The sequence below is a fragment of the Oncorhynchus keta genome, chromosome 34 (genome assembly GCF_023373465.1).
Source record: "Oncorhynchus keta strain PuntledgeMale-10-30-2019 chromosome 34, Oket_V2, whole genome shotgun sequence".
Classification (NCBI taxonomy): Eukaryota; Metazoa; Chordata; class Actinopteri; order Salmoniformes; family Salmonidae; genus Oncorhynchus; species Oncorhynchus keta.
Genome location: NC_068454.1, coordinates 36,768,923 through 36,790,548, shown reverse-complemented (window position 1 = coordinate 36,790,548; position 21,626 = coordinate 36,768,923). Strand labels below are relative to the sequence as shown.

At 43.5% G+C, this 21,626-nt stretch overlaps 2 protein-coding genes across 2 annotated transcripts; both read left to right on the top strand.

Annotated features, from left to right (window-relative positions):
• The first annotated feature begins 558 nt into the window (after positions 1 to 558).
• Positions 559 to 6,678, top strand: LOC118367034 (NADH-ubiquinone oxidoreductase 75 kDa subunit, mitochondrial-like). Its single transcript, XM_035749996.2, has 19 exons — positions 559 to 752; positions 1,303 to 1,379; positions 1,758 to 1,852; positions 1,979 to 2,086; positions 2,197 to 2,273; positions 2,379 to 2,460; positions 2,623 to 2,753; positions 2,871 to 3,056; positions 3,172 to 3,306; positions 3,397 to 3,511; positions 3,873 to 4,018; positions 4,117 to 4,245; positions 4,436 to 4,565; positions 4,663 to 4,823; positions 4,931 to 5,085; positions 5,219 to 5,394; positions 5,482 to 5,616; positions 5,847 to 5,919; positions 5,999 to 6,678. The coding sequence occupies exons 1-19, from the start codon at positions 739 to 741 to the stop codon at positions 6,088 to 6,090; spliced, it is 2,217 nt and encodes a 738-aa protein (XP_035605889.1). The 5' UTR covers positions 559 to 738; the 3' UTR covers positions 6,091 to 6,678.
• Positions 6,679 to 7,723: 1,045 nt separating this feature from the next.
• Positions 7,724 to 21,120, top strand: LOC118367033 (INO80 complex subunit D). Its single transcript, XM_035749995.2, is given in 11 exon segments — positions 7,724 to 7,808; positions 9,252 to 9,498; positions 9,614 to 10,425; positions 10,861 to 10,966; positions 11,059 to 11,283; positions 11,574 to 11,677; positions 11,881 to 12,014; positions 12,120 to 12,346; positions 16,743 to 16,900; positions 17,222 to 17,913; positions 17,916 to 21,120. Coding segments are annotated over 10 exon segments (2,982 nt in total). The 5' UTR covers positions 7,724 to 7,808; positions 9,252 to 9,280; the 3' UTR covers positions 18,222 to 21,120.
• Positions 21,121 to 21,626: the final 506 nt, after the last annotated feature.

Sequence of the window (21,626 nt, the reverse complement as noted above, 5' to 3'; positions counted from 1 at the left end):
AGATTTGAAAATACTCATATAATTGATTTGTATTTATTTATTTTTATTGAACCTTTATTTAATTCTGCAAGTCAGTTAAGAACAAATTCTTATTTACAATGATGGCCTGCCACAAAGCAAAAGGCCTCCTGTGTGGACGTGGGCTGGGATTAAAAATAAATGTAATTAAAATATAGGACAAAACACACATCAGGACAAGAGAGACAACACTACATAATGAGAGACCTAATACAACAACATAGCATGGTAGCAACACATGGCAACACAACACACAACACGTAGCAACACAACATGACAACAACATGGTAGCAACAATGTTTATTGTTGAGAGGCTGTCTTCACTTTTTAGGTACTGAATGCATCCCCATAGAGATATGGTAATGTATGACCAGTTGCAACATTATTAGGCTACATTAGGATGATGCTTTCAAGACAACTGGGAATTTGGAAAAGAACGAGGTCAAAGCATGACGTCGGTTTTTTTCAGGTTGGAAAGTCGGGGCTCTTGAAATATGCCCGAGTTTCCACCTTGGAATTTCTTGTTGGATGACCGTTCAAAACGATTTTTCCCAGTCGGAACACTTTTTCCGAGTTCCCAGTTTTCTTGAACGAACTGAAGTCAGAGAATACCGAGTTCCAAGTTGTTTTGAACGCGGCATATATTACGGGAATTACCTAATCGTGTCGCATTTGAATAGAGAAAGTGCGCAGTCAGTGGTGTCCATTGGGGTACTGCCGATGCTAGTGGCAAGGTAAGGACTTGCAATAACTGCTCTCGTGTTTACATTTTAAATGTATAAAAGGAGTGTGATATGTGAAGGTGTTTTGAAATCCATCATGTCTAGTTTAGGTCAAAGCACCATGAAGTGCGACGGTTGTAAAATCAGATAGCTAACGTTAGCGTTTAGTATAGATGGTTCATGGCCAAAATAAAGGATCAGTGCTGTCAGGGATAGCAGTTATGCATTTGCAAGCTGTTGTTTTCTTATCATGAATATGCAACTGCTATGTAGTTTACAAATAAATATACGACTGATTACCTTATAGCTAATGTTAGCTAGCCATTTACACAGCTAACGTTAATCTTTTTATTCCTGTCTAATCTAAGGAGATACGGGTTAATGCCAAATGCATCACTTGCGTATTTAGCGTATGTCTGAACACACAAGCAATCTTTATACACAAATATCAGGTGATGCTGCTTGCCAATATGGAAGTGATTGCACTTTCTAAATGGCAAGTAAAGTTGATGAAATGACATTTTTAGTTGGCTATTTTACCTGTCCATATTTTCGTTTTCAGCATGTTGCGTCTACCTGCGGTGAGTCGCGCTCTCGGAGTCGCTCACTCTACAGGGAGCGTGGCAATCACAAAAAATGGTAGGCCTCATAAATTTACCAACAGTATTAATAATATCATGATATGTTATTATACATGAAGGAATAAGAGGTGAACAATTCGTATGGCACAGGTGCCCATGTTGTCCTGGTTACTTTATTCTGCTCACGGATTATCTGCAGGATAACAGAATTGTCAGGGCTTGGCTGGAATGGTGATATCCGATCTGCTCAGTTTAGTGCAGGTGGTTTGTTAAAATGGCCTTTTATTGTGATGGTGCACTACATAATTCATTAGTTCAATTTGAAATTGGGATAATAAAGTCTATGCCATTGTGTGAAATACAAAGAGTAAGATGGAGGGTGTTTTTTGATACAAGGATGTAGACTGTTTAATAAAATACAAAAATGTGTTTATAGTTCACAACGCAGCTACAGCAGCAGCCAGTAACCTGCTGGAGGTATTTGTGGATGGGAAGCCACTTATGGTGGAACCAGGAACCACAGTGCTGCAGGTAGTGGGGGCTCTAATCACTGATATTTGACAAATACTTGACTCTAGAATATAATGTCTTGTCAGATGTTTATACAGAGTAACTGCTTTGGCAATTACTTTAGACTTGATTGATATCTTGTTTTAGGCATGTGAAAAGGTGGGAGTGCAGATTCCTCGCTTCTGTTACCATGAGCGCCTGTCAGTTGCAGGGAACTGTCGGATGTGTCTCGTGGAGATTGAGAAAGCTCCAAAGGTATGTTCTTATGGGTGATTGAAGCTTTTAAATTGGCTGGCGTGTACTTGTACCCTTGTTTATGGTGTACACTCTTATTCTAATATCAACACAAGCATATCTCTTTACAGCCAGTGGCAGCATGTGCCATGCCAGTCATGAAGGGTTGGAACATTTTAACGGACTCTGACAAAACAAGGAAAGCTAGGTAGGAAGAATCACCTGCAAACACATCATCCCTTTGCATTATCTTCTTATTTGGTAATCATCACCAGTACTATAGCATTTTTTTTGTTTTACCCTCTTCTGGTAGAGAGGGTGTGATGGAGTTCCTGTTGGCCAATCACCCTTTAGACTGCCCAATCTGTGACCAGGGGGGAGAATGTGACCTTCAGGTAAAAAAAATATGTCATCATTGTTTCCTAGAACTTCTAAATCTCCTCTTGAAGAGGATAGTAATGATGATGATTCAACAAGTGGAAGGAACTGGTAATGAGGTTGTTGGACTTTTGGACTTGTAAAAGTAACATGTTTTTGCCATTGTGTGCTGACTGCAGGACCAGTCCATGCAGTTTGGCAGTGACCGGAGCCGCTTCTTGGAGAGCAAGAGAGCTGTGGAGGACAAGAACATTGGTCCCCTCATCAAGACCATCATGACCCGCTGTATCCAGTGCACCCGATGTGTCCGGTGAGTCAGACTAGTAATCACGGTCCACCTTGGAAGGATTAATTATACTAATAATTACTAATAATTTCAAAAGGGGACCGCTATCTATGTGCTAAATCATGTTTTCCATCTTTGCAGCTTTGCCAGTGAGATTGCAGGTGTGGAGGATCTGGGAACCACTGGAAGGGGCAATGACTTGCAAATTGGCACTTATGTGGAGAAGATGTTCATGTCAGAGCTGTCTGGGAATGTAATTGACATATGCCCTGTGGGAGCACTGACTTCCAAGCCGTATGCCTTCACTTCCCGACCCTGGGAGACCAGGTATGTGCATTACAGTATGTTGTTTTGAATACAATACAAGCCAGCTCTTGAAATGGAATACAAGTAGTGGTACATAGACCTTGTTGGTTATCAACAAACCTTTCTCTCCTCACAGGAAGACTGAATCCATTGACGTGCTGGATGCGGTGGGCAGCAACATCATAGTGAGCACCCGGGGTGGTGAGGTCATGAGGATTCTGCCCCGTCTCCATGAGGACATCAATGAGGAGTGGATCTCAGATAAGACCAGGTAAGCTGAGGACCAGCTCATGTCAAATCCACACTGCTTTGCCTTGTCTGTCTGAATTAACAGTGAACTCATTCTCTTCCTCGATGGCAGGTTTGCCTACGATGGGCTGAAGCGGCAGCGCCTCACTCAGCCCATGGTGAAGGATGCGTCTGGACAGCTGGTTGCCACTTCCTGGGAGGATGTGCTGACTAGAGTGGCTGGGGTGGTATGTGATATTTGTGGCATATTGAACATTTCTGTTTACAGTAGGACCTTCCTCCATGTTATGTGGGTGGCGCACAATTGTCCCGGCGTCGTCTGGGTTTGGCCGGTGTAGGCCGTCATTGTAAATAAGAATTTGTTCTTAACTGACATGCCTAGATAAATAAAAGTTCAATTAAAAACCATGTTTTAAATGTTTATAAACAACGAGAGAACAGTTTATCCACAGTGTTTCATGACCTGAGATGTAGCATGATCTGTTGTGGTTCATGCATTTCCATGTTGATGTTCTTGTGTTTGTGTGCAAGTCTTTTAAATGGTGTGTAGACACGAGTAGCCTATTACATCAGTATTTACTTTTGCAGTTGCAAGGAGCCCAAGGCACCAGTGTAGCGGCCATTGTAGGAGGGATGGTGGATGCAGAGGCTCTAATCGCCCTGAAAGACATGCTGAACCGCTTGAATAGTGACCGCCTATGTACCGAGGAGATCTTCCCCATGGCTGGGGCTGGGTAAGACAAGGCTGAGCCTGAGGGGAATACAGTGGTACAGAGCTAGTTAAGATAAGACCTCAGTGGAACATTCCTGATTTGGGTTCTATTTACTATAGTTCTGACCTGCGCTCAAACTACCTACTGAATTCCCGCATCGCTGGCATTGAAGAGGCTGATTTGCTGCTCCTAGTTGGCACCAACCCACGCTATGAGGCACCACTTTTCAACGCACGCATCAGGAAGAGGTATAGCTGGGATGGGATTTAAGTGCTGACAAAAATCACTGGCATCTCAATTAGCATGTAAACTGTCAGAGCTGTGTGCAGAATCCAGCTCCTGATTTACGCACTCTCTTTAAGTGGAAACTATAAATCTGAAACATGTTTACACCATTGAGGTGACTGGTATGCATGTTTCATGTTGTACCCTGGGTAGTTGGCTTCATAACGAGCTGCAGGTAGCCTTGGTGGGGCAGGAGGTGGACTTGACCTACACATACGATCACCTTGGGGAGTCTGCTAAGGTCCTGCAGGAAATAGCTGCTGGGACCCACCCCTTCTCTAAGGTAGTCATGTATTATTTACAGGTCTCTCATGGTCGGCCACTAAGTGCTGTCATTGAGAATTTGCTACATCAACAGTTATTTAAAATCTCGTTCCCAGGTTCTTGCCAAGGCAAAGCGTCCTGTCGTGGTGTTGGGCAGTGGTTCCCTGCAGAGAGAGGATGGGGGCGCAATACACGCAGCAGTGTCTACCATTGCTCAGAATGCCCGTGTTAGCAGTGGAGTGGAGGAAAGCTGGAAGGTTCTCAATGTGCTTCACAGGTAATAACTACTACTGTACTTGATCTCACATTTAGATTGATGTAGAATTTGTTTTTATTAGTTTTCACAGCAAATTCCATATTTTTTTTGACTGTTTCTTACTACAGGGTGGCCAGTCAAGTAGCTGCATTGGATCTTGGGTACAAGCCAGGCGTGGAGGCCATCAGGAAGAATCCGCCCAAAGTCCTGTTCCTCCTTGGGGCCGATGCTGGCTGCATCACCCGCCAAGACCTGGCAAAGGACAGCTTCATCATTTATCAGGGTCAGCAAAGCTCCTCCACAACAGAGACATAACACCAATCTTTGGTGGAAAGAATTTCAACAATAATATCCATGATCTTTAAGTGAGTCTTGCGCCAGACTGAATGTCGTTTTTGTTCCATAACTCTACACAGGGCACCATGGAGACGCTGGGGCGACGATGGCTGACATCATTCTCCCTGGATCAGCGTACACAGAGAAATGTAGCACCTATGTGAACACTGAGGGGCGCGCCCAACAGACTAGGCTGGCTGTGACTGCTCCAGGCATGGCCAGGGAGGACTGGAAGATCATCCGCGCCATATCTGAGGTAAACTACTGGTTCACCGCACTTATCAGTCAGTGAATGTGTTCAGTAGCAATTTCATGACTTAACTGTGTTGCCGTTTTTCTATAGCTTGCTGGATTGACACTGCCCTATGAGACCATGGATGAGGTGCGTGACAGATTGGCGGAGGTTTCACCCAACCTGGTGCGCTATGATGACGTGGAGGAGGCTAACTATTTTAAGCAGGCAAATGAACTGGCCAAGGTCAGTTGTAACACTATATATAGTACACCCACACAAATGCCTCTGTCTTCCCTGGAACTCACTAAAGAATATTGTTAGTGTTCTTCTTAGGAAGTAGGAAAAATAGTTGGCCTGAGGAAAACCTCTCCTATGAACATGTTATTTTTACATTTTTAAACACACTCGTGCCTCGTGTCTGCTCCCTATGGTTAATTAGGTTGTAAACTAATGGTCTCTGTCTTCTCCCTCAGGCTGTGAATCAGACCATCCTCACAGAGCCTCTGGTTCCTCCACAGCTCACTGTTCGAGACTTTTACATGACAGGTGAGACAGGCCTACTGACTCTGTCTTTTCTTTACTACTGTATGTGAATGTTGTGTTAAAATCTCTCACTTCTCCACAGATCCTATCAGCAGAGCCTCCCAGACAATGGCTAAGTGTGTGAAGGCTGTAACAGAAGGAGCCCAAGCTATAGAGGAACCATCCATATGCTGAAGCTCTGTTTTCAGGGTCATTCCTCTCTAAATGTAACATGTCTATCCAACTCTCACATACTTGCAGAAATAACCATTAGGCTTACATATATCCATAGACATATCCATAGATGTGCCGTACAGTGTCATTGTAATAGATGCCTGTTCAACTCTCACACACCTATAGAAATCATTGCACACCTACAAAAATATACGAATGTATGTCATGAAGTCAATGCAATAGATGCAGTACCTCATACAATTCTCACTTTAACAACAGCTGTGGCACATCCATAGAAACATATTTATTATGCAGTAAAGTTATTGTAATAGATGGCTATTCCATTCCTAACTATACACACAACTTCCTACACGCACAACTTCCTATGCTATTGTATACACACAACTTCCTCATACCCTTAATGACCAAATGCAGTGCAAGCACCTTTCAGTCTTCCAGCTGACAATGGCATAGATCATTTATTTCCTATATGTATATTACCTTACCACTGTGAATTGTGTATAGATTGTATTTTCCCCAATGACTGAGAATACGCTGCTTTGTAGATAATGTATACAAGAGTATGTGTAATAAATCTATTTTTCTTCATTTAGTAGTCAATGGTAAAGCACAAACTCTTCTTCATTTTTGGAGATGGAGCCTGCATAGATCCATCGGTCAGCACAATCTATCACATTGGAATGTCTTATGTACCACTGTAGCACAGTTTATATCGGTGATCACAAATATTTTTATTACACTGTTGAAATAGATTAAATGTACTTAATTGTAACCTACATGAAATACTTATTTATAATCACAAACCCACAAATGCATGTATTGTAATGGCTAAATTGAGCTGGTGAGAATGCCACAAGTTCATTGCGAACCAATAAGGCAGGCTTATCAGAAATGTTGATTTCTACAGCAGAGAAATTAACCAAAAATCTAACTTTGACTTATTTTCCTAAGGAAAGAAGAATACGTTAATGTGGAGTATTACACTAAAGCTGTGTTCCCCTATAACTTTGTATAGTTACAAGCTGTTAGTAGGAATAGACGTGATGGGTACTAGCTGCATCAGCATTGGGCAACAGTGTTGCAGCCAGGGTAGAGAGAACTCATTCATAAAGAATGCTGTGATATCAGCCGTTGCCAGATAGAACCGTGACGTGTTATAATAAGGTTGATATAAGTAGGGAAATGTAACTTGTTTCCAAGCGCATAACTCTAGCTACTCTACACTCCAATTAGCATTGCCATTCATGTACTCGGCAATACATAAAATTGCATTTCTTCACTGCTGTAGCTAATACAAAGTTGAATTTCCAATATGGTAGAGAGGTTGTTGTTGTACAGTGGACTGTTGTCATGTCTCCGCAGTGCCTGTAGTGGTGCTGTGAGGAGTCTACTGTGGACTGAACTAAAATCCTCAGCAGCTCCCAACTGCTAATATTTGCTGTGGATAAACCTCATTTACATGCATCAGTATTTTCAATTATATTGTATTCGAATAGGAGCATTATTAGTATCCTAAAATATAGATTATCGATGCACAAATAGGCAAGCTGATTCTTCTGGCACTTCTACAGTCTTTCCGGAGTGAATACCCTACATAGCCTATACCAATTGAAGGTAAGCGAAGCCTCTTCACAGCCTCGACTTCGATTTTTGGGGAGCCCGGTTATGGCTCAGGACTAGAAGGACGACTTTGCTACTCGAGGCCCTAGGATTATTAGGTCTTGTAGGCCTTATTGTTTAATGTTGAAACGTTTGATTTGTTATCTGTATCACACAACATATGCTAATTATAGCTGGTTAATGAGCTGTAATATAATATACACACGTTCACAACGTTTCATTAATCACCTAAATGTATTTTTCTAAACAGAAGATGATCAGATGACTTGCATGCAATGTTTTGTTTCGAAGGCCTTTTTGAACGGGCCCCTGTGCCTCCCCTTGCCGTATGTTTGGTTCTCGTGAAATCCCAGTCTGAAGATATTTTTATATTATCAAATATATTTCAGTTTGCTGAAAATGGAGCATAATATTTCATACACATCTTCTGGTGTATATTGATGTTTCCGTTTCCTGGCTACCGCAACTTTTGTGTTTTTAGCGTAGTTGGCTAATGTGCTAACGTTAGCGAACAACATATCGCTAGACCGTAGGCTACAGTGGCAATTGTATAAGATAACTAGTTAGCTAGTTATGTATGATGTTAATGTATGTCGTTAACATATACATTTGTAATTGTTGTCCAATGTCAATACTTTTCGGAGGTGTGCAAATGAACCAAGATGTAGCTAGTTAACTATCTACTAACGTTAGCAAGCTCGCTGCCCAAGAAATGTAGCTAGCTAGATAGCAAACGTTAGCTATCTAGCTCGGTTCGCTAACGTTACCTAAGTTGCTAGCTAACGTACGATAGGTAGCAAGTAAGTCAATATGGTAGCTAACTATTTGTTTTGATAACTAACTAGTATTTTGTCGGGCTGTGTAGTAGATAATTAGACACGTAGTTTACACAACGTTATTTAATTCAATGTGCTCAAGAAGTGTGCATGTATTAGCTAGCGAGCTATTCCTTCAGTTTTAATCATAACGTTAGTTAGGTAATAGTTATATTTTTATGAGAGCCTCGTTTAATTCAAGGTTATCTAACGTTAACTAGCTAATGGAATAACTGGTGACATTCTGAAAATGACATTGTGACATTACAGGACAGCGTTTCCACATCCTGTATTTATTTGCATGTAACGGGCAACTTCAGTCTGACTGCATCCTCGTGCGCATGAATGTACTGTGGCCACAGGTATGGGGAAGCATTACAGTACGTTCTACAACTGATTGCCCTAAGCCAAAAATGTCAATTTACAGCATTGGTTAAAAAACGAATTAAACAAACATGAAGTCCATATGCCACAGATCCTCCGATTATTTCGGTCATGTGTGCATGTTTTACGTACCTCATGAACATATTATTGATTAGATTCTTGAATTGTGCATGGTGATGTTGCTAACAAGTCAAACTATAGAGTCAGGGGAGCTGTAAATGTTTATTTCTGTACCCCCCAGTCTGTTTGTGTTTGTCTTGTTTGCATATTCAGGGCATTCTCTGCATTACTGTGTATGATGTAAGACTTATGGTTTTCCCTGGCATCTTCCTCTCCCATCAGCTGATGTTCTCAAGGACAAGAGTCACGTGATGTATGAGGGCAAACACATCCACTTCTCGGAGGTGGACAATAAGCCATTGTGCTCATACAGCCCAAAGCTCTGCAAGCAGCGCAGGCTCAATGGCTATGCCTTCTGTATCCGTCATGTCCTGGAGGATAAGACTGCCCCCTTCAAGCAATGTGAATATGTGGCCAAGTACAACAGCCAACAGTGCACCAACCCCATCCCCAAGTCTGAGGACCGCAGGTGGGTGTGATGATACAATAGAAAGTTGTCCTCTGCACTGAGGACGGTAGGTCTTTGTCATTGACCCATCTGTCATAGTTGTGAACAGCTTGTTAAACGTGTGTGTGTTCCACAGATACTGTAACAGCCACCTCCAAGTTCTTGGGTTTATCCCCAAGAAGGAGCGGAAGAAGAAGCATGATACATTGGAGGAGATGCGCTCACGACCTCACCTGGAGTCAGTGGCTCTTAACATAACTGTGCCCTCGCTGGCCCTAAAGGCCTCCAACGGCCTGGACGAGCTGCCACCCTCTCCACCCTGCACCCGTCTCTTACCCCTCCCAGACGGGGAGATCCTGGACCCTTTTGCCTTTTATGAGGACGACACAAACGGGGAAGAGTGCGCTGCTCGGAAGGGCTCCGCTGTCAGGAAGAAACTACACAGTCGGCTGGTGCTCAGCCAGAAACTCCAGCTCCACCATCACGACACTGACTTTTTCCAACCACCTTTAGAGCACTTTAGCCCCTCTCCTCTTCCCCGTGTGCACCCCTCCTCACCCCTCCACCCTCACCTCCCCCGTAAACAGCAGACAGGACTCCTCCAGCCCCCCCAGCACTCCACCATGCCCTCGTTTGTCCTCCCAGGACAGCAGCAGGGTTTTTTATGCAAGCCAGTTCCACCTCAGACTCCCGCCTTTCTGCCTGTCGGGCTGCCCCCCAACACGGCTCCCAGTCAGGTGCAGTCCTCTGGTCCCCCCCTCAGCAGGAAAGCTCTGTTCACTGCCACGCCCTTGCCATCCAGTAGCTGGGACAGCACTCAGCGGCATATGGTGGCCATGCGCCCAGCTGCCTTCTCACCTCCCCCTGCCTGCCTGGCCAGGTTACAGCATCTGGTACAGCTCTGCGCCCAAAGACATCAGGAGCACGGAGACCTTTTCCCTCATCTAGGTACCTCTTCTTCCTATCCATGTTAAATAGAGTTTACACAGGCAGCACAATTCAAATGGTTTTTTTTTCACTATGTAATTGTTCTTTTGATCTGATGTGAAGATATCTGATTTGATTGGTCAGTAGACCAGTTAGTGGGGGGGGGATCAATTTGAGTAATTAAGAAGATGCTCTTATCCAGAGCAACTTGCAGTTGGTGCATTCATCTTAAGATATCTAGGTGGAACAACTGCTTTTCTCAGTCATAGTAAGTACATTTTTTACCTCAAAGTAGGTATCAGCATAGTCAGTGCTAAGTAGGAAAAGACAAGTCTAAGTGTTAGTTTACAAAAGGCATTTATTACTATAAAAAAATATGGGGACATGGGCTCTGTAATATAGATGATCTGACTATTCTGCTGAGGCCAGCTGGTCTAACAGGCTATCTTCTTCCAGGGTTGGACTGGTCTGAAGACAGTGCAGAGGATGATGACGTGGAGGCCGAGAGAGTTCCACCATATCACAACGCCTGGAGACTACAGGAAGGACACACACAGGACGTGTATGTTGCTTTCTCACATGCTCATAGTTAGGCTCTCATTTTATTCAGACATGAATAGGCTATGACTGTTGTTTATTTTGTTCCCATCACAGCTCTGATGAAGATGCCGGTAGCTCTCGGAGAACACGTCTGGCGCGGCTGTGCTCGTACCTCCAGGATAAATACAAGCACTTGTGCAGGCAGGAGAGGGCAACCATGCGCCAGAAGAGATACCGCTATGCCTTCCGCAAAGCCCTGCTGCATGCCGCCAGTAAAGACCCTGACTGTGCTGGCCAGTTGATCCAGGAGCTGCGCACGGTCTCCCAGACCTCGTCAAGGTACCCACACTCAACACTGGACTTAAAACTCCCTAGGGCCTGGTTAGTCTCCTTCAATACCATCTGTCAATGGATAATGTCCCAAAATTTGTGAGGTAAGTTATAATTAGTGCCCAGGCCCTAGATACTCAAGTCTTTCCTGGTCAGTTGGTCACGTGATCCGGAGAAGCACCTGTCCCCAGTAATGATAATTGTGTTCTGAAGAGCGTTGATATGCTAGTTGTGTTGTGAATAGCTGAGGAAGTGTTGATGTGGTTGTGTCCTGAGCGTGGGTCTGTCTCTCTGCTCAGTGCGCTGGGGCAGCAGGAGACAGAGGCGGGAATCTGCACTGGAAGCACCAAGGGCCGGGCCTGCACTAGCCAAGCTCTACCCTTCACCCGACACTGCTTCCAGCGTATCCTTTTCACCAACCCCTTACATCAGTTACATGGCACACGGAACTCTTATACCTAAACTGTGATTTATTGGGGAATATGGCTTTTTAACTTGTCTTATTGCAACTTAGCGAACAGATTCAAATGATGTGTCCTGTTTTTGACACGTGACTGTGTGTGCTCTCTTTTCCATTGGAGTGTTTCCTTCACGGTTTCTCTGCAGACGTTCTGTTGAATCGCTCCCAGCAGCTCTTCTCCAGTTGCACAGCCAAATTTGCAGATGGACAACAATGCTCCATCCCTGTGTTTGACATCACGCATCAGACACCGCTCTGTGAGGAGCATGCCAAAAAGATGGTGAGTTCCCCTTCAGTCAGTAAATTAGAGCGTTGCCATTGTAATACCTATGGCACAGTATCTGCTCTGTATTACTATACTTGTGGACATGTGTTTTTCCTATAGGACAATTTCCTGCGTGGGGATGGTAACAGAAGAGTGCAGCACCAGCAACAGCAGCAGCGGAAGCCGCGGAAGAAAAGCAAACCGCCGGCGCTCACCAAGAAACACAAAAAGAAGAGGAGGAGAGGGCCATGGCGGCCCCAAAAGCCCATCCCGCCGGCTCTGCCCCAGGGGAACTTGGGAATGCCTTCCTCCTCCAGCCTGACCATGCCCACCCAGGCTAGCATCAGGTCTGTCCCACTCACTTAATCTCTCTCTCGTCCTCTCTCAGCTCTAGTATTAACTAGGAATGTAACGATACGCATCTGTCCCCGATTCAAATGTTTTAAGATAATGTACGACTGCCTCGGTCCACGGACACCAATCCATGGATCGTCAAAAAATGGATTCAAATGTTACGAATCTCCGATTAATCTTTTTGTTGTTGCTCATATTACTTTCTTCTACGTAGTCATTTGTGACAACTGACGCGTCCTCTCCTTCATTGTCAAACTAAGCATGTAACTATTAACAGGCATATCAGTAGCCTAGTAAAACTGCGCACTGTGCCAAGCTTCGCTCACTGTGCCAAGCTTTGCACGCTGACCAGCTCTCATCTGGCTATACCTGCTGAACTGGGCTTACAATATATTTTATTTTGATTGTTCAGGTTTTCGATCAGCAATAGTTTTGCTTTAAAGGTACAATATGCATAAATCACTCCGCCATTTCCTGGTTGCTAAAATTCTAATAGTTTTCCTAATTGCAGTTTGTGACAAAACAAGTGTAGAGGATCATTGTGCCATCTAAACCGCTGTGAAATATCTTTTCAATAACCAAAAATATTATATTTTCAGCTGTTTGAAGCATGCTGTACAAAACTGAAAGTAAAAGATGCAAAAACAAAACTTAAGAACAGGAAGCATAGAAATAGAACATATCTACCCACAACTTCTTAGACTTGCATTCAATGAGAATGACATATCGATAACTCACATTTCTATGTGAATTTGGTCGGGTCGCCCAAAAGTGACATATTGCAGCTTTAAACAATCCGTGTATGTCAGGTCTACCCAACGCTCTTCCTAGAGATCTACTGTCCTGTAGGTTTTCAGTCCAACCCCAATTTAACATATCTGATTCAGCTAGTTAAGGTCTTGTTGAGCAGCTAATAAGTAGAATCGGGTGTCTTAAATCAGGGTTGTACTGAAAACCCACAGGACGGTAGATCTCCAGGAAGAGGGTTGTGCAGCCCTGGTGTATATGGTCATTTTTAGATCTATAGGGTAACGTTGATAATTTCATAATGAGGAATCACTTTTGCGAGGCGCACTGCATGGCCAAAGCGTGAGGAGAAAAGAAGCTCACTAAACTTAAAAACAGTCAAAACCATTGATTTTGATTTGTAAACGATAAATATTGATACATTACTATCAAACACTTAATCTGCAAAAATGACATGTAAATTAGTGGGTGATGGGGATGTCAGAACCAAAGTGTGGGGACGACGATGTGTCGGAAGAAACACCGTACACCTGGCGACTGTGTCAGTGTGCATTGCGCCCAGCCCGTCACAGGAGTCGCTAGTGCGGGATGGGAAAAGAACAACCCTCCCCTAATCCGGACGACACTGGGCCAATTTTTCGCCACCCCATGGGTCTCCCGGTCGCGGCTAGTTGTGACCGAGCCTGGACTCGAACCCAGAAACTCTAGTGTCACAGCTAGTCTAACAAGTAATCTAACAATTCCACAACTACCTAATACACTCAAATCTAAGGGCCGGAATAAGAATATGTACAGTTCTGACCAAAAGTTTTAAGAATGACACATGTTAATTTCCACAAAGTTTGCTGCTTCAGTGTCTTTAGATATTTTTTTATCAGATGTTACCATGGAATACTGAAGTATAATTACAAAGCATTTAATCAGTGTCAAAAGCTTTTATTGACAATTACATGAAGTTGATGCAACGAGTCATTATTTGAAGTGTTGACCCTTCTTTTTCAAGAGCTCTGCAATCTGCCCTGGCATGCTGTCAATTAACTTCTGGGCCACATCCTGACTGATGGCAGCCCATTCTTGCATAATCAATGCTTGTAGTTTGTCAGAATTTGTGGGTTTTTGTTTGTCTTACCCGCCTCTTGAGGATTGACCACAAGTTCTCAATGGGATTAAGGTCTGGGGAGTTTCCTGGCCATGGACACAAAATATCGATGTTTTGTTCCCCAAGCCACTTAGTTATCACTTTTGCCTTATGGCAAGGTGCTTAATCATGCTGGAAAAGGCATTGTTCGTCACCAAACTGTTCCTGGATGGTTGGGAGAAGTTGCTCTCGGAGGATGTGTTGGTACCATTCTTTATTCATGGCTGTGTTCTTAGGCAAAATTGTGAGTGAGCCCACTCCCTTGGCTGATAAGCAACCCCACACATGAATGGTCACTGGATGCTTTACTGTTGGCATGACACAGGACTGATGGTAGGTCTCACCTTGTCTTTTCCGGACAAACGTTTTTACGGATGCCCCAAACAATCGGAAAGGGGATTCATCCGAGAAAATTACTTTACCCCAGTCCTCAGCAGTCCAATCCCTGTAACTTTTGCAGAATATCAGTCTGTCCCAATGTTTTTCCTGGAGAGAAGTGTCTTCTCAGCTGCCCTTCTTGACACCAGGCCATCCTCCAAAAGTCTTTGCCTCGCTGTGTATGCAGATGCACTCACACCTGCCTGCTGCCATTCCTGAGCAAGCTCTGTACTGGTGGTGCCCCGATCCCGCAGCTGAATCAACTTTAGGAGACGGTCCTGGCGCTTGCTGGACTTTCTTGGGTGCCTTGAAGCCTTCTTCACAACAATTGAACCGCTCTCCTTGAAGTTCTTGATGATCCTATAAATGGTTGATTTCGGTGCAGTCTTACTGGCAGCGATATCCTTGACTGCGAAGCCCTTTTTGTGCAAAGCAATGATGACGGCACGTGTTTCCTTGCAGGTAACCATGGGTGACAGAGGAAGATCAATGATTACAAACACAAGTCTCCTTTTGAAGCTTCCAGTCTGTTATTTGAACTCAATCAGCACGACAGAGTGATCTCCAGCCTTGTCCTAGTCAACACTCACACCTGTGTTAACGAGAGAATCACTGACATGATGTCAGCTGGTCCTTTTGTGGCAGGGCTGAAATGCAGTGGAAATGTTTTTGGGGGGATTCGGTTAATTTGCATGGCAAAGAGGGACTTTGCAAATAATTGCAATTCATCTGATCACTCTTCATAATATTCTGGAGTATATGCAAATTGCCATCATACAAACTGAGGCAACAGACTTTGTGACAATGAATATTTGTGTCATACTCAACTTTTGGCCACGACTGTAGATATAAATATATTGATGAGTGATGACTGAGCGGCATAGGCAAGATGCAAAGATGGTATAGAATACAGTATATACATATGAGATGAGTAATGCAAGATATGTGAACATTATTAAAGTGGCATTATTAACGTGACTAGTGATGCATAAAAAGGTAGAGATCTGTTTTTTGCATGGGCTTCATCTCAGTCCAGCGTGTCCTCTGCGATGTAAAGTGGCAGAGCTACAGTGCTATTTATCCAACCAGGAGACATCCTGAAAAACAGTCTTTTCACAAAAACGTCTGTAGCATGCGAACTGTTTGGCCTACAAACTAACATGTCTGTGTGTAAAGATGAGGCTCTTATGTTCTCCGCCTTGTTCTACGACCCTCATGGGACTCGTATGATGGTAACCTGGTACCGGTTAAATGTTTTTGTTTTGTTCCCCCCTCCCCCCCAGAAAGGGATTAAATATGTGTTAAAAAATGTATATTTATATATAATAATTCCTGAGCTTTCTTATATCTCCTCGATATAGGACTGACACTTCAAAAACATATTCCTTGTGATTTATTTTTTGACTTTTGCCATTTATGAATGTTATTCACTTAGTTTTTGATGTCTATAGTAGTAAAGGCCAAATTCAATATTTTATTAAATACTTTTTTGATACCGACAGTGGTCCTAAAATTCATCATCGACTAGCTAAATGATCCATGGTATGATCATCTTAAAACAATTCCATATGTTAGCTTAGTAGAACCCCTCTTCACCTCAAAGGCTTAGACTTTTTGGGGATAAACTTGTAATCATGGTTAAATTACCAACCGTGGGGCCCCCAATGATTTTGTTAGTAGCTCTCACTCAGATATCTTGTAAAAAATGCTAACATTTCTCTCCACCCTATGGCATAATGTGCAAACTTGCAGGAAATTAACTGTAAAATTGCTAATTTCTCACTGCCCCATGGCAAAATGAGTAAAATCTCTGGAAATTAGTTACAAAATTGGAAAATATTCTCTCTGCCCAATGGCAAAATGTGTAGATTTGCCACAAACCTTCTTTAAAACTGTTAAAAGTGTTCTGCGGCCCATGGCAAAATGTGTAGAATTACAGGACATTAACTCTTAAGATAGGGCCCCAAAGGTAGGGCTCTAAATGGGAGCCTATATCTAGATGCGTATCGAATCGTCTTGAAAGGGAAAGATGTACATAAGTAGTATCAATATATACTCACAAACGACTGCACAGTCCTATCAGTGTGCACTGAGAATTGTATTTTATGAAGCTGTCTTGGTGGCAGGAGTCCTTCGACGCCCGAACTGAGCACTGATGAGCTTCCTGATGACATCACCAATGACATGGCAGACATTCCAAACGACCTCGAGCTGAACCAGGAAGACTTCTCGGACGTGTTACCCAGGCTCCCCGATGACCTGCAGGACTTTGACTTGTTTGAAGGTACACTTCGTTTGCTTATTGTCATGGATTTCACTGCTCGAGGTCCTATTTATGAATGTTAGTTTATACTTTTAGATTTGACCTGCAATATAACCTCAGTTAGATTAAGACTTTCCCAATGGGAGTATTTTTAGCATGTGTGTGATGTCAGCCTTTTTATTGTTTTTATATTTTTCAAAAATTGTTGTATTTGATCCGGTTTGTCTGCTGAATAAACTGGAGTCTCAACTATTTTACTCCCATTTCTTTTTGATCTCTTGAGAAAGGGAGATTGTTGGTAGATTCCTAGGGTGTGGGTAAGAAAGTTGTGTATATCCTCAGGTAAAAATGGGGAGCTGCTACCCACCACGGAGGAGGCTGAAGAGCTGGTGCGAGCACTGCAGGCTGGGCTGATGGGCTCCTACCCAGACTCCCTGGTGTGCCTGACCTCCATGGCAGAGATGGCGCAGGCAGATGGAGTGGACCATCGGGTCATGGCAGCAGTGTTTCCTGGGCCAGGGGTCCAGCCGGGTGGGATTGGGGACCTGCTCAACGGCCGCATCCCCCCAGAGAACTTCTCTAGCCTGGAGCTGGAGGACAACCTGCTGCACTCTGCTGGAGGCCACTTCTCCTCTTCGGTGTCACCTCAGCAGCCCCAGGGCCAGGCCCCCCCCCCTGGGCCTAGCCTCACCACCCCCACAGTCGCACAGAGCCCCCTATCAGAGCGAACGTTCCCCCGGACACACCAGCCCAACATCCTGGCCAAGCCTGAAGTGTCCACCTCGTCTCCACAGGGCAGCCATTACAGTAGTGAGCATGTGCCATCCCCCTATAGTGACCACATGTCCTCCCCCCATGCCACCTCCTTCCAGACAGAGACTCCTCTCCTTGTGGAGGTCCCTCTGAGCGGGGTACCAGGCCCCCCGCAGTCCTCCTGGAACAACCTCCACCTGCCCCTCACTGACCCCACACAGTTTGGCAACCTCATCAGACCTGAGGGCCACCTCATATCCACCTCTCTTTCCACTCCCCCTCCTCCACCTCCCACTCTGTGACCCTGCAGCCCATGGCTGCCCTCTCAGCGATCCCCCAGAGCGGCCTGACGGGCTTGACTGCTCCCCCCAACCCCTCACCACGCGACCTCCTGACCTCCACCCAGTCCAAGCAGCAGCTCCCTCAGTTCAGCGCTGCCTTTGGCCACCAGCTGGCCTCCCACAGTGGCATCCCCAAGGACGTGCAGCCCAGTCACAGCTCCACGGCGCCCCCCACTGGCTTTTCCATAGCTGGTGCCACCACTGCAAGTGCCAACAGTGCAACACCTCCTTTTCCACACAGTGACTAAGAGCGAGCCGGTCAAACCATGGACTCTAGACACTCATTCACCCACAGTCGATGCATTTTCCATCTACTTGAAGTGTGAAATGTGGTAACGGTGCACTATACTATCTGAATTTCCACAACCTCAGATATTCCTTAACTGTAACGATTTGGTGATGTTATAGCCATTTGGCCATCTGAAAGGGTATGCAAGAGTCCAGTGGTTTGATGTGAATGCCGCTCGAGGGTTTCACCAGCAGGGGGAGATGTTGGGCAGCGTTTGTGTGGAGGGAGGGAGGGAGGTCCCTCAGTTGAAACATGGACTCACTTGGAGGAACATTGGAGGAAGTACCTTTTTAGGAGCGATTATTCCTATCATAGTGACCGCAACAGTGCTAGAGAATTCTATGACAAAGCCTCAATCAGTGGTCTGTTTTTTTTTTTGTATCGCCAGTTTAGTCCTGTCTTAAGTCTTCAACTATAACCTGCCTTGCTATGATCATTGCATCGCCTCATCTGTTCCTCATTCCATTCACCTTTGAAAGAGATTCTAGGGTAGATCCTTTGTAGGCATCTGTGTGTGACCCATTATGAAGCAACAGAGCAAATTGCTCTGTCGAATATCATGAAGTAGACTTATCTCCTCCCACGACTTAACAGACACAGAATTTGGCCGAACCACTTTTAAACAGCTTTTTTTTAATATTGTGTATATATTTGGTATTTTATCGGTTTACTCAAATGTAAAAGGTCTTTTGACCTCACCATTCTTTGGGGAACTCCTTACGGGTGGCCTATTAGACACTTGAAGGTAAATCTTGTTACTTTAAGCAATAAACACATTGCCATACTCAGTCACAGTCGTGTAATGTATTGTATTAGTCTTCACTTTATGTATCTTCATTATGTAATCCATACCAATGTGGACCAGAAATATTTTGGGGCCTGTATAACTCTTGTGTCATAAACAGTTTGTTCTAAATCAAGGCTAAACTGTTTGAGTAGAGATATAGACTGTCTGTAACTGAACAGGAGCCATCTTGCCAAAAGCATCTTAAGGCTGGCTATAAGTTAATTGTTAGGATCCTATAGTTCTAACGATGAACTTAGCCTTAAAGATGCTTTTGGGAAACCGGGCCCAAGTCAGGAAGCTTCTCTTGGGTCATACTTAGTTTCACATAGCGAAGGGAAAAAGGGTCACTGTTATTGCGAGGGTAATGGCCATATCTAGGGGCTTTATTGTCCGCAGCTCTCCATGGTGCTCTCTGGTCTTGCTAAATGATGGCGTTTTTATTGGGACATGCATGCATGTGGTCCCTCCTAAGAGAGAAACTCTCTACTTCAGGAACCCAGTGGGGGGGAAATGGTTCTCTTCAATATCAGAACTCATTCAGTAAAGGACCAGAATGTTGTCTTTCACTAGTCTAGCAGTGTATATGGATACAGTGGATGTGTATATGGATGTGAAATTATGGCCCCCTTGTTTAACCCTCTGTTAGCTGTCTGTGGTAGTGACACCATTGATGTAAACTGGTGCAATGAGCATTTGAGGTATAGCACTGTCTGTTGTAATACAAAGTTATTATCAGGTGAGTTAAGGTCAATGAAGCATGGGTCTCTGTTAACTGTTTGGTTAGGGAATGAGGATGGACTCTACCTGACAACTCTGTCCCATCTGCTTTTAATAATTATTATTACAGCAGTAAACCATGAGGTTCGGTATATATTTTTTTTAACTGAAAGATACTCAGTGTTAAGTATTAGATATATTTGTAGGGTAGAAATCTCTACAGTGGGTTTTATTGGTGAGTTAACGAGTTGCAATGGATTGAAAATGAAGTAAAACAAAAAATAAAAACAATCTTGCCATTTGCAAAGTGCTTGATGGAAACCTTTCTCTTGTTTTAATGGCTAGCAGAACTCTTCATTTATCTGAAGTGGAATGATCGATGTTTCTGTACACTGTCAATTATAAGACAATGTCTATAATTATGTAAGACAGTCATTTTGATAGCTATTACATTCTGGCAAGCATTTGCTGCTGAAAGACTGGGATTGCATGGAGAGACAACCTGACAGCTGAGTGCAAAGCCACAACATTTCTCCCTCATTTACTACTGGATCACTCTAGAGAGCAGTAAATCCAACCATAGCGTTGCATACCATTTGAACCTTTTTTTAAATTTCTTTGCAAGTACTAGGGATATACATAACAGCACCTGTAATCAGTTTGGATTTGGAGGACATCGATGACCTGCTCTAAACAGGACTGAGAGGCCAGAGATCCAACTAGTAGGCATCTTGTATTTTGTCAGGATACGGATTACTAACAGCTGTCAACTGCACACACATATTTTTAAGACCTGAGCAGGCCCCAATTCCAACTGAAGGCCTAGTTCTTTCTCCCAGTTCCAAAGAGACACATTACCAGAGCAGACTCAACTTTGTTTCTTTTGCTTGACCACCCCATTGTTGTTCCTAGATGTACAGCCCCTAGGAATTAGGTGGGCTGGAAAGTGGTCTTGAATTTGCGCAAGCAAGGCGATACTGCTGTATTCACAAAGCATGAGATGAGAGACATTGCACAGCTAGACTCCCCACCAACGATATAGATCCAACTCCACAGGGCGCTTGAAATCTGAGAGATTGGCTGACAAATTCCTATACTCATTGAATGTACTGTATTACTGTTTTTAAACAAGATAGGATGAGCTAATAATAATCTAGTCACCTTTTATTGGTCCTTGTTTAATTTGTCTAAGGTATTTTTTTGTATACAAAGGTTTACATTTTTATGTATATTTTTCTTGTGTACAAATGATGTAATATGTGTATAAACACTGTATGTAATATCTGTATATAGTGTGATAATTTGATCTGTTTTTTGGATGTATAAATAAAACTTGCTGTGAGGTATTCGCTGAGGGGTTGTGCAGTGTTTTTATTTCTATATGGACAATTCGGACATGTCTCGCTGCCTTAGATTATAGCCATCAAACTTCAGGGCCTTTTGTCCTACACATTGTCACGGGCTGCATTTACACACCTGTTTGATGTTATACGGGCCAAGGAACTAACGGAATTAGAAGAGAACGGAATGTGCCATAGTGCCCTAACAACCTGTGTCCTATTGTTGCTAAGAAAACAATACTGCTCCACACAAAGACATCCATTTATATTTGCATTAGATTTTTATTTTTCTTAATCACTTGAAAGCTTATAAAGAGTCCAATACCTTGGTGTTTGAGTGACATAAGCAAGGATTATAAACAGGACTATAAACGGTCAGCAATGTTACAGAAAATGAAATGTCAACTTTGTGATAACTATCATTAATAACAGGACAATAATGGTTTTATTCTATACTATAATACTGCTCTTTAGTTAGAAAAATATTCTTGTTCCATAGAATATACCTGCGCTGAGAAAT

Excerpts from the sequence above, each read along its gene's own strand:
- LOC118367034 (XM_035749996.2), top strand. Across the intron at positions 2,754-2,870 it reads CAGTGCACCCGATGTGTCCG|CTTTGCCAGTGAGATTGCAG; the intron begins GTGAGTCAGACT and ends CCATCTTTGCAG. Across the intron at positions 5,395-5,481 it reads TCATCCGCGCCATATCTGAG|CTTGCTGGATTGACACTGCC; the intron begins GTAAACTACTGG and ends GTTTTTCTATAG.